The sequence below is a fragment of the Bos indicus genome, chromosome 4, assembly GCF_029378745.1.
Source record: "Bos indicus isolate NIAB-ARS_2022 breed Sahiwal x Tharparkar chromosome 4, NIAB-ARS_B.indTharparkar_mat_pri_1.0, whole genome shotgun sequence".
Lineage (NCBI taxonomy): Eukaryota > Metazoa > Chordata > Mammalia > Artiodactyla > Bovidae > Bos > Bos indicus.
In genome coordinates, this window is record NC_091763.1 from 93618412 (window position 1) to 93635719 (window position 17308).

General features: G+C 41.1%; 1 protein-coding gene across 5 annotated transcripts in view; it reads left to right on the forward strand.

Moving 5' to 3' along the window:
• The window catches only part of AHCYL2 (adenosylhomocysteinase like 2), a 190901-nt gene that overhangs the window by 125058 nt on the left and 48535 nt on the right, over window positions 1–17308 (forward strand). Inside the window, exons 1-2 of one of the 5 annotated variants that reach the window (XM_070788147.1) lie at window positions 6370–6715; window positions 16135–16246. In XM_070788147.1, the coding sequence (XP_070644248.1) occupies window positions 6659–6715; window positions 16135–16246 (169 nt within the window). In that variant the 5' untranslated portion in view covers window positions 6370–6658. Of the gene's footprint in view, window positions 1–6369; window positions 6716–12673; window positions 12746–16134; window positions 16247–17308 lie in introns of those variants that run through there. The other 4 variants (XM_019959066.2, XM_070788149.1, XM_019959064.2 and 1 more) reach the window with 4 other exon arrangements.

A 17308-nucleotide genomic window follows, 5' to 3' on the forward strand; every position in this document is an offset into this window, starting at 1 on the left:
TGTAAGCTAACTCTTTTTTCAGAGAGGTAGTGGGGGACAGCCCCCCGTAAAGTCAGAGGTGTAGGTGAAAGCACAAAGCAGAAAGTAGGCAGACTCTGGTTTGGGGGGTAGATTGCTCGAGAATTTCCAGGGAGACTCCTGAGGCTTGATCCCGCCTTTGCGTATGCCAAGCCTCCTTCCTCATGACCTTTGCCAGGGGCGGAGCTCGCTCCCCGCATCCTGTAACAATTTTACTTTATCCCTTTTCACACTTTATTTTTGGTAATTATTTAATTGCCTGTCTCTCTCCTGCACCGTGAAGGCAGGGACTGTCTTTCTATGCTGCTTGGTGCATGACAGGCACCCAGTAAATACCTGTGGTTCCGTTGAAAGATTTTACTGTGTATAAGAAGAAAATATGTATTTGAGTGTGTTGGGGGAATGTAATTGTTATATGTATTAATAATAATAGTAAATGTTAAATAGCACTGATGAGTTCCAGGCACTGTTCTATGTGTTTTATATATGTTAATTTATTTGATATTATTAGCAATCCTATAAGAAGAGATTCTTAATGTCCCTATTTTAAAGATGAGAAAACAGAGGCACAAGGCATAAGTAATATGCCTAAGGTTACACAGTAGGTAACTGATGAATCAAGATTCAAATTCACCTGGTACTACTCTGCTATGCCTAGTTTTGGACAAAATAGTTCCCTGGCACTATGCTGAGTGCTGTGTATTATATGTATTGCATAGGTGTGTGCTAAATCGCTTCAGTCATGTCCTTAGCGACCATATGGACCACGGCCCACCAGGCTCCTCTGTCCATGGGGTTCTCTAGGAACAAACACTGGAGTGGGAAGCTGCCACATCCTCCTCCAGGGGAATCTTCCCGAGCCAGGGATTGAACCCATGTCTCATATTTCCAGCATTAGCAGGTGGGTTCTTTACCACTGATGCCACCTGGGAAGCCCATTACATGTATTATTTAATCTATATAACATCAATGTGCAGATGACACCACTCTTATGGCAGAAAGTGAAGAAGAACTAAAGAGTCTTTGATGAAAGTGAAAGAGGAGAGTGAAAAAGTTGGCTTAAAATTCAACATTCAGAAAACTAAGATCATAGCATCTGGTCCCATCACTTCATGGCAAATAGATGGGGAAACAGTGGCTGACTTTATTTTTGGGGGCTCCAGAATCATTGCAGATGGTGATTGCAGCCATGAAATTAAAAGATGCTTGCTCCTTGGAAGAAAAGTTATGACCAACCTAGACAGCATATTAAAAAGCAGAGACATTACTTTGCCAACAAAGGTCCATCTAGTCAAGGCTATGGTTTTTCCAGTAGTCATGTATGGATGTGAAAGTTGGACTATAAAGAAAGCTCAGCGCTGAAGAATTGATGCTTTTGAACTGTGGTGTTGGAAAAGACCCTTGAGAGTCCCTTGGACTGCAAGGAGATCCATCCAGTCCATCCTAAAGAAAATCAGTCCTGAATATTCATTGGAAGAACTGATGCTGAAGCTGAAACTCCAATACTTTGGCCACCTTATAGGAAGAGCTAACTCAATGGAAAAGACCCTGATGCTGGGAAAGATTGAAGGGAGGAGGAGAAGGGGACGACAGAGGATGAGATGGTCGGATGGCATCACAGACTCAATGGACAAGAGTTTGAGTAAACTCCAGGAGTTGGTGATGGACAAGGAGGCCTGGCTTGCTTCAGTCCATGGGCATCACAAAGAGTCAGACATGACTGAGTGACTGAACTGAACTGAACATCAGTGTGAGGAGAGTTTTATTACATGTTTTATGGATGAGGAAGCAAAGGCTCAAAAAGTTATACAGGTTACCAAAGATAGATACACTGCTTTTAAGTAGTGGAGCCAGTGTTTAAACCCAAGGGTTGACAGAGGATGAGATGGTTAGATAGCATCACTGACTCAATGGACATGGGTTTGAGTAAACTCTGGGAGATAGTGAAGGACCGAGAAGCCTGGCATACTGCAGTCTATGGAGTTGTAAAAGTCAGACATGACTTAGCGACTGAACAACAACAATCCAACTCTTAAAGCCTGTGGTCTTTAAGACCACGTCTGGAATATAAAAATACCTGTGGGATATGACTCTTAAGATCACTGAGGAACCGAGAGATGGAATGTCTGACATTTAAGTTGGGGGTGTGAGAACTTAACAACTCCAGTTGCTCAGGTTACGTGGGCATTTCAAGTTTGAAGGTGCAAAGGAGATTTAAAAGTCTAGCAATTTCAGCCAGCCTCATAATTGACCAGATGGAACTTTGGACTCTGATGGTTAGGAACTTTAATGTCTACAATAAGCTGTAACTTAGGTGACTAAGGAGTAGTTATTGCCTTTTCTTATGACCTTGAGACGGAGAAAGTGATGGCACCCCACGCCAGTACTCTTGCCTGGAAAATCCCATGGACGGAGGAGCCTGGTGGGCTGCAGTCCATGGGGTCGCTAAGAGTTGGACATGACTGAGCGACTTCACTTTCACTTTTCAGTTTCATTCATTGGAGAAGGAAATGGCAACCCACTCCAGTGTTCTTGCCTGGAGAATCCCAGGGATGGGGAAGCCTGGTGGGCTGCCGTCTATGGGGTTGCACAGAGTCGGACATGACTGAGCGACTGAACTGACTAACTGACTGACTGATGACCTTGAGAAACCAGATGGATTAGAAATACTGAATGTCAGAACTGGAAGGAACCAGTTCTCACCTTCCACAGTGCCCTCTTACCTACCTCCCTCTTATTTTGTAATAAGGAAACTGAAGAAGAGAGTACTTTAGGTGACTTGCCAAAACCTAATAAAACTGTTAGTGACAAGCCAAGAATAGAGGGCAGGGTCACATTGCTGTGTTCTTTGCCCTGTGCCTTACGACTCTCTGGGCTTCAGATTTATTGCCCGCTGTCTAAAACTCTTCTGCCATCGTAGTTGCTTCTTCACCACATTGTAGTTACTTCTGGTTCTTTTTGACTCTGGGCCCTGGACATATTAACTTTTTGTCCTTTCCTCTCCAGCCTCAAGCATATACTCTCTCCAGCAAGTTGTCTGATTAATTTCATGATGATACTAGTGTCAAGGTAGGAACACCCCTGGCACATAGAACTTCAGGTTGATCTTCTTCTTAGAATGAAAATGAGATTCCTTTGAGCTGTTGACACAGTCAATTTCTGTAAAACTTGAAGGCCACAGGAGCAGGTGCAGTTTGTGTATCCTTTTGAAGTTGCAAACTCCTAAATGTTAAGGCTGGTTATTATAATCACATGCAGGGGTCTCACTCCTGCTCTAGCTATAGGTATATCTTTTAAGGCACTTTATAGTAAAATTAAATTAGAATGAAAACAACTTTACAACTGTTCATAGTACTTAAACCTACACCCTGTGCCTAATACAGTCCTACTCAGTTAATAGACTTTCAGTTCTCAATTGTAATAGGTACTGTTTTATTTTTGTTTCAAAGTCATTACAGAAAGAAGGTAATAAGTATAAGGTATAAGAAGGTTGTAGTTTTCAAATGAAGTCTATTTTAGTTAAAACCTTACACTAAAAGAATGGTCTTCCTTTTAATCCACTTTATCAAATCTGACACTCTGATCACAGATGGCCTTATCAAAACTGAAACCGTGACCTCAGATCATGCCTTCATTTCATTGACTTTCTTTATCTTGCTTTCATTCATTGCTTCACTCCATAGCTGCTCCGTGACCACAACTTCCTTTACTTCCACCCTTGCTATTTTCTCTTCTTATTGCACCTGCTCTCCACCTGCCTTGTGATCTCTAATCCTTTGACACCTCTGCATTCACCTGGTCCAGTGGCCCCCTTCTGTTTTCAATTGCCTTTTTCTCTAGTCTGGACCTCCAGGTCAGTCATTTGAATTCTGCCCTTTCTGGCATCTCTTCCCTAGAAGTTTGCTTCCTGTCCTTCATTCTGTATCTAAAGGACCATTCTCCTAACCAGGAAAGACCCTAAAGGGCAATGAGCCTATAATCCTAATCACAATATTATGACTGTCAACTCCAGAGAAATTATCTCTGCTGTGGGACTTAACACTGTAAAGAGTCCTGGGTTCTTAAAGGGGACCAAATGAAATCTGTGGTACTCTCATTGGATAATATACTTTAGGAGTTAATTAAGAAGGTAAAATAGAAGGGACTTACCAGGTGGCACAGTGGTAAAAAATCCACCTGCCAGTGCTAGAGACATAAGAGATGCAGATTTGATCCCTGGGTTGGGAAGATCCCCTGGAGGAGGGCATGGCAACCCACTCCAGTATTCTTGCCTGGAGAATCCCATGGACAGAGAAACCTGGTGTGTTACAGTCCATGGGGTCGCAAAGAGTTGGATATGACTGACCACACACAGAAAAAAGATCAGGTCACGTTTTTTCTAGTTTTGTCTTATTTCTAAATTTCTGAAGTGTGTAGGGAGGAGGGAACTAGGATGGGGTCATGAGGAGGAAGCAGCTTCTGAGGTCCTAAAGACTACATTTTGGCATCCTGTTTCAGAAACCAGACCTGTGAATAAAAAACAGCATTGAATAGGGGCTTATAGGCGGCACTAATCTTTTTTAAAAATTGAAATATAGGGCATTCCCTGGTGGTTCAATGGCTAGAACTCTTGCTCTCACTGCCAAGGGCCTTGGTCAGGGAACTAAGTCACCACAAGTCATGTGGTGTGGCAAAAAAAAAAAAAAAAAGTGTAGTTGATTTACAATATTATATTAGTTTCGGGTGTACAACATAGTGATTTAATATTTTTATAGATTATACTCCACTGAAAGTTATTTTACAGTATTGGCTATATTCCTGTATGTGCGATGTGTGTGTGCTCAGTCATGTCCAATTCTGTGAGACCCCATGAACTGTAGCCTGCCAGACTCCTCTGTCCATGGGATTTCCCAGGCAAGGATACTGGAGTGGGTTGCCATTTTTTTCTCCAGGGGATCTTCCTGACCCAGGGATCAAACCCACATCTCCTGCAGCTCCTGTACTGGCAGGTGGATTCTTTACCACTAGCGCCACCTGGGAAGTCCCTGTAGTGGTTCAGTTCAGTTCAGTCACTCAGTCGTGTTTGACTCTTTGAAACCCCATGGACTGCAGCACTCTAGGCCTCCCTGTCCAACACCAACTCCTGGAGCCCACCCAAACTCATGTCCATTGAGTTGGTGATGCCATCCAACTATCATCCTCTGTCGTCCCCTTCTCCTCCTGCCCTCAATCTTTCCCAGAATCAGGGTCTTTTCAAATGAGTCAGCTCTTCACATCAGGTGGCCAAAGTATTGGAGTTTCAGCTTCAGCATCATACCTTCCAATGAACACCCAGGACTGATCTCCTTTAGGATGGACTGGCTGGATCTCTTTGCAGTCCAAGGGACTCTCAAGAGTCTTCTCCAGAACCACAGTTCAAAAGCATCAATTCTTCAGCGCTGAGCTTTCTTTATAGTCCAACTTTCACATCCATACATGACCACTGGAATAACCATAGCCTTGACTAGATGGACCTTTGTTGGCAAAGTAATGTCTCTGCTTTTTAATATGCTGTCTAGGTTGGTCATAACTTTTCTTCCAAGGAGGAAGTCTTTTAATTTCATGGCTGCAATCACCATCTGCAGTGATTTTGGAGCCCCCAAAAATAAAGTCAGCCACTGTTTCCACTGTTTCCCCATCTATTTGCCATGAAGTGATGGGACTGGTTACCAGTGAGGAAAGTGAAAGAGGGATAGGGGATTTGGAGGCATAAACTCCTGTGCATAAAATAAAGAGACAGCACTAGTCTGACTTGGAAGTGCTGGTTTCCCCTAAACCTACCTACTCTTGGTAGCTCCTGACTACCCTCAGGGAAGCAGGTAATTTATAGTGGGCATCTTTATCTCTGTAGCTAAAGGCCCTTAGACTTCCATGTGCATAGCACAGCAAGCCAGCAGAGGGAGCCGTGGTCCTAGAACTTTCTTTAGAGCGTCTAAGTTTTGATTTTGCCAGAGATCCTCTCCAGCTCCATCCGAATCTCCTGTGCAGTAAGAATTTAACTTGAGATATGCCTGGGTTTGGTGCCAGACCCCTGGTGTGAGCAGATGGGGAGCTTCTGCATAACAGTTTAAACTTGAAAGCCATAAGGAACTCGATTTCAAGGAAACGCCTGTTTACCATGCAGATCCAAATCAAGCAACTCTCCAGAAATGGGTGTGCCTTCTTGACCTCGATCCTTATTGATCTTGGTATCAGCACCTCCAGTGACGCATCCTGAGGGGCGGGAGAAAGTTAACAAGTGCCTTATACACAGGGAAAAAGAGGAAGCCTGACTGCTGCTACAGAAAGTCCCCACCGGGGAGGAGGGGATACTGTTTGGGTAGCATTAAATAGTGAGTGCTCCATGGAAAGTTCAGTGCCTGGGTGTAGAACCTTATATCTGCTCTGATTTTGAATCAGAAGCAGAAGGTTTGCAGCTGGCCAGTCAAGGGGCTTGTCAGGCAGTTGACTAATGATCTTGATTTTAATAGGAAGCCTTTTAAAGGGGATGCAGCTTCTGCTAGTTACTGTGAACTCCTGAATCACTAGATTTGGCTCTGCTTTTTGGACACTCAGAAAACTCGGGCGTTTCCAAGCCAGCTTTCCCATTTGCTTCAGGACATAGATTACCCAAGCCTGCACTATGGAGAATGGGGACGGTAATGAGGGGGCCTCAGCTTTTCACATGCCTGAGTGGATGGTGAGTTCTTTGGTCACTTTGCTTTTCCCTCTGTTTCTTGATAATGACAAGAATAGGGATCGTTGTGAGAAGTCCCTCCCAAGAGCTGTGATTGGGAAAACTGTTATTACTGTAATTTCTGATTAATTCCTGGGTCACTCCTGCTGCTTTCTTTCCTTTTTCTTTTTTAAAAATTATTTTTAAATTATGAGTGAGCTGGAAGGGCCTGTTGCCTGATTGTCTGGGCTGGGCTGGAGCTTCCCCACTGCTCCTGGTATACTGCATGGATTGTGTTACACTGTGATTGCTTTGCATTCTGTTTACAAGTAGATGCTTAGTTTATTTCTCATGGGGGTAAAGAAAAAGAATAGAGAGAGGGGAAAAAAACAAAAACAACTTGTGGAAATGATGTGCTCTCTGTCTCTCAAGTCTGAAAAGATTTAAGTAGTTTATCCCCTGTCTGCCTAGTTTTCTCCTGCCGGTCAAAACATTTCCCCAAGTATTCTTGTACATGTCTTTCTAAAAGGCAGGAACTATAAAACTGTCTTTAAATTAATTTATTTTTTGGCTATGCTGGGCACGTGGGATCTTAGTTCCTCAACCAGGGATCAAACCCATGCCCCCTGCAGTGGATGCACCGAGTCTTAACAACTGGACTGCTGGGAAGTCCCTATATAGCTCTTTTGGTACTATTCTTTAAAATACTTTATTTGCTTGATGAATGTTTTTAATGAGTTATTTGTTGATAAGAACCAGCACATAAAACCTAGTATTTTTGATCCAACTTTAGTTTTTTATATAAAAATAGCAACCACCCTTATGTTCCTAACTGCTTTCTTCCAGGTTTAGCCTGATTTCTTACAGTCTATATACCAATTTGTAGTTTATATATATATATGTGTATGTGTGTATAAAATATGTATGTGTGCATGCCAAGTTGCTTCAGTCGTATCCAACTCTTTACGACCCCATGGACTTTAGCCCACCAGCCTCCTCTGTCCATGGAATTCTCCAGGCAAGAATACTGGAGTGGGTTACCATGCCCTCCTCCAGGGAATCTTCCCAACCCAGGGATCAAATCCATGTCTCTTGCATCTCCTGCATTGGCAGGTGGATTCTTTACCACTAGCGCCACCTGGGAAGCCCCATAAAATATGTATAATGTATATATATTTCCCTATTGAAAACTGCATAGACTATATTCAACACATTCCAAGTTCTTTTCAATGTTTATGGAATCGTGGACTTACATAAGTGACCACCAATAATGAGTCTGAGTATATAGTAGACCTAACCGAGGCCCAACTGATAAGCCCACATTTCGATTCATATACCAACTGTTATTATTTCTGTTAGGGTTATTCCTGTTGTTGTTCTTAGTGTTGTTCCAGAACCCTGTACTCAGTTTTAAAACATTTGATCTAAAGAAATCCTACCCATCCACAAGCTTATTTCAAATAGTATAGTGTTTTCGAATAACGGGAAAAAATTCAAATAATAATTCTAGTTGGATTTCTTTATGAATATACATTTTTATTCATTTGGCTACTCTGGGTCTTTAGTTGTGCCGTGTGGGATCTAGTTCCCTGTGCAGGGATTGAACCCAGGCCCCCTGCATTGGGAACACAGAGTCCTAGCCACTGGGCCACCAGGGAAGTCCCTCTAGTTGGATTTTTAAGTTTGCTTTTGAATTTCCAGCCATTCACTGATACCAAGAAGGGGAAATAGGAATTCTGGTTTTCTTAAGTGAGAGCCCGCATGAAGATATTAACCTTTGTTACTTCTATAAGAGAATATTACAGAAGAATTTCACAGAACACTAGTATGTCAACTCAGTCAACACAAGTTTTACAGTAACTCTTATTCTCATAAATAATACACCTTGCTGTCTTACCTGCCAAGCACATCTTCTCAAGAGAAGCTCCTACTAGACTTTCACCTACTCACCTTCTCTTAATTTACCTGAACAGGATAACTATCCTAAAGGAGTTATTGTGACTACTGCTCAAGAGATACGACCTAAGAATTCTCAGCTTTTAGAAAATTTTCTTTAATAAAGCACAATTCTGCTTTGTTTTCAACATGGCACCTCTTTTATTTAGCAATTTCCTGGTCTCTGTCTCTCAAAAATCAGGAAAATATCTTTGATCAGTAGATTTTTTTTTTTTTTTTAGCAATGATGAGACAAAGTTGGGAGGGGCTTGGCGTCAATAACTCAGTTTTATCCTCTGAATTATTCCCTTGCTAGAGATTAACCTCTTGAGGCTTGCTTTCAGATATCACAGTTGTTCATTTCTGACCTGGTCTGGAAGTGCTTCTTTTAGGCTGCCACCAGTATCTACTTAGCCACCAAAATGAGCCACTGAGCATTCTCTAGCGTACTGCCTATAGATTTCCAGACCTTACCTGTGACATGTTGGAGTACCTTTTAATCCCCAAGAGGAAACCCTGGTGCCAGTTCTCACATTGGGTCAAAATTTTGATCGAAGAAAGCTTTTCACAAATGACTCATGTTCCAGTTTACATATTAACGTAATGAACTTTCTGCTGAGGACTATCCTTGCCCCCGAAGGAAATATGACAAGGCTCTCAAACTTTCTTTCAGGGGGAAAATTTAGCAGAAAAGGTGGATTATAATACCTCCCTTCTTAAAAATGATCTGTAGCAAAAAGGGACTGGCATATCCCTCAGAAGAGAGGACTCAAGACCACAAACAGCAGCTGATAGTACTCACATCTCTGACTCCTAGCAGGGAATAAGCCAGGACGAAATCTGAAGAACATTCTTGAGACTTGACAAGTAGACCTTCGAGTTACTATTCCATCAGTCACTGGAAAACTTCTGCTAGAGCCTCTGCTCCCCAGCTATTTTCATATAGCTTGTTCAGGCAGTTTTACTGCTAAAAGATTGGGAAACTCATCCTTTTAAAGATTGTCCTTATTAATATATTTTCACTTCCCCTGAGAAATTTTTAGTCCCTAGTGGTAGGTGAAAATACCTCCTCTCTTATGAGCATGGAGATCAGCAGTAACCTTTTTTTAAGTTTCTACATCTTAATTTTTCCTCCTCCCACTTAAGCTCTTCGTAGTACCCAGTACTTTTCCGTAGGAAATCTGATTCTCTTTCTTGATTGAGTACCCAGCCAGCTGGTTACCTGATTTTCTTTTGGCTAGAAGTAATCCCTTTTATAGTTGAAGAATTTGTTCCAGCAGCTCATTTGGCTTGGAAGGGAGCAATGTCTCTAAGAATGCTTGAACCATATCTACTTGGAAGTGGGACGAAAACCTTTAAGGTATCTGCTAAATGATAGTAGAGGTAGTTTCACTGTAACTCTGGATCAAAATTGACACTTAAAGCAGAGACCCACTTGAGAAACTGATGAAAACTGTGGACCCACTCCCCAGGAAAATAGACACACAAACTTTTCATATTCTGTTTTAGAGCATCTGGACATCCATGGACTCTAGGTGAAGAGTCCATGGATTTTAGAACATTTCTAAAAAAAATAGAAATGTTAATATGTTATATTTGTGTACCAGTGTGTCACCTCCAAAACCTTTTCACATACGTTATTTTATTTTCACAGCACACACTTGAGACAGACAAAGTAGGTATTATTGTTCTTATTTTACAAATCAGGGTTACTGATGTTCAGTACTAGAAATGTTAAGAAATGGAGATACAGAGAGAGAGCCACTGATCACCATTCGTTGTAGTACTACTTGATGTATTTGAAAAGGAATTAATTTGTTTCTCTTGATGTGCTCCTCTGTAGGGTAAATAAATCTTCTATCCTCCCCATGAGTCCTGATTTTTTTTAATGCATTAATCATCTATTCTTAGACTTAATTTGTGGAAATCAGAATTAGATCCAGTTCTCTTTATGTCCTATGTTGTATATAAAGAAAGGATCACCTCATTCCTTTCTCTGATCTTTGAAATAACATTTTTTGCCTATGAATATGCTCCATGGTTACAGCCATAGGTAGGATAACATGGTTGGTTAAGGAGAGAGTTAAGAATTACAGTGACTTTAATCATGCTTGGAGTGTTCCAGCAGTGGTTCTTAAAGTGTGGTCCCCAGGCCAGTAGCATCAGCATCACCTGGAAATTTGTTAGAAATGTAAAATCTTGGGCCCTACCCAGATTCACTAAATCAGAAGCTCTGGAGCAGGGCCTAGCAATGTGTTTTAATAAACCCTCTAGGTGATTTTGATGTATCTAAAATTTGAGAATTACTTTGGTAAATAAACTTGTTAAGTGGTAAGGCTTTTCCTGTCAGTAATTGTAATCTAAAATGTCTTCTGGTTGTGTTTGGTGTAGATCTGCAGCTCCCTTTGCTCAGGCCCAGAAACGTAAGGCATTAGACCAGGAGTTCCTTTTCATCTGAGTGAGGAACCAGCTGAGTGTACTAGGGTGCATATCCTTGGTTAGGAGGAGCAGATTAGAAACTCATCAAGCAAGCAGAAAAATACTGGTGTATCTCATTTCCTGAAATTGTGAATAAGAGACCAAGATTGTTGTGGATGACAGTGAATAGCTGTATTTGAGTTCATTTAATTTCCATTTCAATTTTTGGTAGTGACATTGGACAAAGTTGCTAATTAAAAGGCTGCTAGATTTCAGATTCTTATATGATTTAGCCATTTCAGAACTGTGGTTTGATCAGAGCCTCAAGATAATCTGGGATGATATCCTTTCTGAAACCTAATCCAATAAGAAAGTAAATTTAAGGAGTAATTTTAAATAAATCTAAGATAAATTAGGGCTTCCTTGGTGGCTCAGCTGATCAAGAATCTGCCTGCAATGTGGGAGTGGTGGGTTCAATCCTTGGGTTGTAAAGATCTCCTGGAGGAGGGCATGGCAACCCATTCCATTATTGTTGCCTGGAGGGTCCCCACGGACAGAGGAGCCTGGCAGGCTACAGTACATGGATTTGCAGAGTCGGACACAGCTGAACAACTAAGCACAACACAGCAAGATAAATTAAGAGGAATGAGGTGGGGCTGAGTACACCCTGAATTAGGACCAGGGAAGTTTTTGATCTTCAGATCAGTATCACAGGGTTTGGTGTAGTAGAGCGAGCTTCGGCTCTGACATAAACACAGGCTCACTTTCTAGTCCTCCTTGCTTGCTGTGAGACTTCAAGCAAATCATTTGTTCTCTCAGTACATTTGTATTTTCCTAATTTGTCAATGGGGATAATGACAAAAAAAAGGCAAGCAGATCACCGGACACTTAATCAGCAACGCTCCTCAGATGGGACTAGAAACAAGATGTCAAAACCTGCATAAAAAGGTGCACAGTTAAGAGTAAAGCACTGGTCTGTGGAAGCTGATTTTCCTGGTAACAGACCTGAAACCAGTGTCCCCACTCTGACCAACAGAAGGCCACAGAGTGTAGGTTAGGGCCTGCCTGAGTACTTGGCTCCATTTTTTTTTCTTACCGTTTTTATAAATTCCTCACTGCTTTTAGTGCCTCTGTTAATTTTTTTCTAATGAGACTAGGTTAACTAAAGTCATCTGACTTGGAAAAGGAGGAGGTAAGGTTAAAAAGGAACCTAATTAGCAAGTTAATTATAGCAGGCAAAAGAAAAGTGCACCAGTTATATAAATAAGCTATTGTTATGCGCGTGCAAGTTGGGCCTTGTCAAGGGACTTGTTAAGGTTTAGAGGTCAGAGGATCCATGTAATTAGGTGTTTAGGGGAAAAAAAATAATAAAAGCAAAACAGCCACCAGAATTAGGAATGGCTGATGAACCACTAACAGAAATGCCTTATTAAATTGGGCCCTACTGCTGGAGGGGTTGTTGGAGCTGCTTCAGGGTTTCCAGGGAAGGCAAACCCCCCCTCACCACCACCACCACCACGCACGCACACACATACAGAACTAGCTGGAACCAGAGCCAACAGAATTGCTGATGAGGAAAGTTTAAAGGCCTAGCCACAAGGGTCCCTGGACTGGAGAGGTGGCTGTAGGGCTGATAATGTCATTATGCTGAGCAGCAAGAAGAAATACATTGTCAATGGCAACTCTGGGATTAAAGCCCAGGTGAGGCTAAGTTCTTATTTACAGTCTTGCTGCCGCTATAGCCACTATTGTAAAAGGCCAGTTGCTTTTCCCCTTCTTTCCTGCTTTCGTCCCTTCTTCTGGCATAAGGTGAGCTGCTCCTCTACAACCTCTTTCCCTTCCTTGCCTTGAAGCCTGTTGGAATGAGTCAGTCTTCTCTGAAACAGATAAGGAGGGGTCCTGTAAAGGACTTTTTGATTTCAGTTAAGGTAGAAGAGTTAGAGGTAGAATCTACCAGGGTACCCCAACTAGGGTAGGGAGATTACTGTATTACAAGTAAGGGTGAAAAATGTAATGGCACTCTAACTATTGATGGGAGGTGGGCACCAGGGATAATGGGTTGTCAGTAAAAGATAAACATTTATTTCTTGGGGAAATTATATAGCTTATTTTATATAAGTGGTTAGCCTCTTTCTAATGTTCTTCTGTCTTAAAGAAACTTGAGGTCAGTGTCTGACGAGTAACAAGATTTAGACCCCTATGTCTCTGAGTGGAGAAAGCCTACACAGCCTGATGTTTAGTGTCCAAAATAACCTGAACTCAAGAATTCTCTGGTGGGCTAGTGGGGGCCAGGGGTTAGAGCTCCGCACTTGCATTTCAGGGGGCACAGTTTCCATCACTGATCAGGGAATTAAGATCCCATGCAAGGTGTGGCCAAAAAAAAAAAAAGCCGAAATGTGACCTAGGTGGGAGGAAGTACTGTAAGTAGTGAGGAGCTTAATAGAGGAGAGAACTCAATTTAAGGAAACTGGTTTAAGATAATGGTGCAGCTAGATGGCTATGTTGTTGGGGTAAATGAGTATGTGGCTTCTCTGAAGGCTCTGCGGTAAAGACTCTGCCTGCCAGTGCTCGAGACACAAGAGACTGGGATTCGATCCCTGGGTCAGGAAGATCCCCTGGAATAGGAAATGGCAACCTTCTCCAGTATTCTTGCCTGGGAAATCCCATGGATGGAGGAGCCTGGCAGGCTACAGTCCACAGGGTCACAAAGAGTTGAACATTGCTTAGTGACTAAACAACAAATGGATGTGTGCCCACCCTCTGCAATCCTACAAATCTAGAGAAGTAGAGTGGCCCCCACTGGTGGTGTGCGAATGGGAGGGGGTGGTATATATCTAAGGCAGGGTCTGGTCTGTCTGTTCTACTTTTTTAAAAGTAGGCTCTGCTGAAATTAATGACTCATCGTAGCCTTTGGAAAGTCAATGACGACTCATTTTATTTGATGGGCTTCTAAAAAAGAAAAAGATATATCATTGTCTTGAACAAGGTTGGTGAAATGGAAGCCAAGGTTTTGAGTTTGACTGCTACTCCCCTCCTCATCTTCTTACTCACGTTCCTCCCCTTCCTGACTTTTGTTTTCCCCTTAATTCTTTTAACTTTAGACTTGATTTATGGTTACTTAATATTCAGTCAAGTACAGACTGTGAAGATAGGGTAAGGTTCATTGTTTTGACACAAGGTTGACTGTTATGTCAGGGGTTTGTGTCTGAGGATATAAGGACGAGTAATATACATAGCTCCTGCCTTTATGGAGCCTAGTTTGTACAATGATAGAAGTAGATGGGAGTTCATGTACATTACATGGGAGTGCATAGAAAGAGCACTTTCTCTTTTTGGAATAAATTGCTATTTTAGTAAAATAATTAATTTCGCTATTTTTCATTTTGGGAAATGCTTCTAACCTAGTGAATTTTCCTGTTGCTGTAAACAATTTGCAAACTCTAAAGTACTATGCCGGCTTTATTGGTTGTTAAAGCTATGAACAGCTTCCAGAGATAGTGAAGGACAGGGAAGCCTGGCGTGCTGCAGTCCAAAGAGTCAAACACGACTGAGCAACTGAACAACAATAGCTATGACAGTGCTATGAATTCCCCTAGAAGGCATACTAGTTGATTTGGCCTTGGTCTGAATACTCAAATGACTCAATAGTTATCTCTAAATGCAGGAAATGTAGCCAATAGTTGTTGCTTTCATGTAAGCAACCATCTTTTTTACCAGGAAAGGCAGAATCAGTTGGCAGATCTTTGATTTTCCCCACCTCCATGCCAGTTGGATCCAGAATAATGTAAGCAATTATGCAAACATTCAATTAGGGAAATAGAAAAAGAAAAGATATTTGCTTAATGATACAAACTTTGACTTGTAAAGTGTTATAAAGTATCAGCTGGAACTTCCAACAGGAGGAGAAAAAGATAAAATTGCAAGAAAGTCATTATTAGATATTGTTCAAAATGCAACCTCTGGAGTATTGAGGTTTATACATATTCAGTCTAGTTATCTACTCCTACATCTGTTATAGTTAATAAGTTATCAACTTTGTAGCTTTTAGTTTATTGTGATACCAAACATTAAAAATAATAAATTAATGTTTACTTATTAGTACTGAAAAGCTAATTGATGCATTTTAGAAAGCCTTTGAAAAGTTAAAATGACTACCTGCAGTAGTTACAAGAACAGAAGATTTGTAGGGGTGGGAGTTGGGGAGCCAGGGATGAATTGAATCTCCTGCTGAGTTTCACAGTTTACATACATTGTTTTGTATAACCCTCTCTAAAACTTTCGAAATACTTTCATCTTTGTTGTATTTATGAGAAGAATGGGGGTCACAAAACATCCTGATGAACATCATACAGCTAATGAGTGGCATAACCAGGGTTTGAATGCAGTTCCAGAAAGGTCTGTATGAATAGAAAGCTTTTTTTTTTCTTTATACCATACTGTTTCCTGAGAATCTTAAGGCACGTCACTCTACCTTTCTTAATCTTATAGTTTCATATCTTAAAAGGTTGGAATGTGTATGTCTGTGCTCAGTAGCTTCAGTTGTGTCCAACTCTTTGCAGCCCATGGACTGTAGTCCACCAGCCTCCTGTGTCCATGGAATTCTCCAGGCAAGAATACTGGAGTGGACTGCCATTTCCTACTCCAGGGGATCTTCCCTACCCAGGGATTGAACCCGAGTCAATGGCATCTCCTGCTTGGCAGGTGGATTCTATCTGCTGAGCCACCTGGGAAGCCTGAAGATTGTAATAGGTAGTCTCAATGATTCTTTCCAGCTTTAATTTTCAGTGAAACTATAGAAAGGATTGCTGAGTATGACTCAGCTTTCTAACCATTTATTTTAATCAGAATATCCCATTCTCCCTTTTATCGCAAAAGATACATAGTCAGAGAGTGGTTCAAGGATTTAAACTTGATAGAAACAGAGAAGAATGAAAAATCATTTTCTCCAACGAGTCTCTTAAGATTCCATATGTGGGTCAATACAAACAGATCAGCTGTGAGGGAAGGTAAGATCCTATAATGCAAGCATTGATTTGGTATCTCAAAATGGTTGTTCTTTTCCTTTACGTAACTAGAGTTCTTTCTCTTAGCAGATCCAATTTGCTGATCAGAAGCAAGAATTCAATAAACGTCCCACCAAAATTGGACGTCGCTCTCTGTCTCGTTCGATTTCCCAGTCATCAACTGACAGCTACAGCTCAGGTGAGGACTGAACTGCTCTGGACCCACCTGTGGAGGCTAATTAAGTATGATCAATGGACCCTCCTATCTAAGGCTAATTAAGCACAATCAAAGCCTGTGCTCTGGCATAAACACTTTCATTCTCAGTTGAAATTTAGACCAAAATTCTAGGTGAAATCTTTAGGTTTCTCTTGGGGATTCAGAGTGGAGCTTAATAGAGGCATGCTCTTCCAGTTAAGACAGAAGAAGGTGATTAAGGAAACTGAGTCTGATTTATTCAGAGGGTGAGGATATGTTGCTCACCCTTGACCTTCACTGAGCAGCATGTGTGAACACTTGTGTTTTTTCTACTCTTTGAAAATGAAAGAGGGCTTCTTCTTCCTTCCAACTGGGAAATCTTAAATGCCCTGAGAAACAGTGAAATCACTGCAGCTAGTGAAGAGCCCTTCACTTTCTCTTCTAAGCCGGAACATTGTATTGTTTGTTACTCCTTCCTTCCTTGGCAGTGAGTTAAGTCCAATACATGGATCCTAGGCCTGAGTTACCATTTAATGTCAGATGAGTATTAATTTGTGAATCACTTGTCAGCAGTAACCATTTATGCAGCAGTGCCAAGTATGTGTCTGATCTAATCTGGAGCCATTTTATTTTGCTCTTATGTAGGAATGTGGTAGGAAGCTGAATGTTTGCCCTAATTACCTCTTACATTATAAATAGTAATATTCGTTAGAAAATTTTCATCATGACCTAAAATTTTGTTTTTCACACAAATAGGAAAGTAGTGTTTGTAAAGTTGAAGAAAGCTTGTTTGAGACACTGTAACTTTTAGGTTGCGTAAATTGTTATTTACACTCTTAATATTAGCATTTCTTTTTTTATGTTTCTCCCCACATAACTGAATAATATAAAGCACAGAATGTAAATCCCTAGGGATTACTGAATTTTGTAACTATCTTATTCTGCTGAAAGAGCCAGCAGAATGATAAATAATTAAATAAATTAAATAATTTTTAATAGCTGTTGAAAATTCATGAACCAGGTAATAAACCTCTGGAAATTGTAATAATTGTGAAAATGTAAATT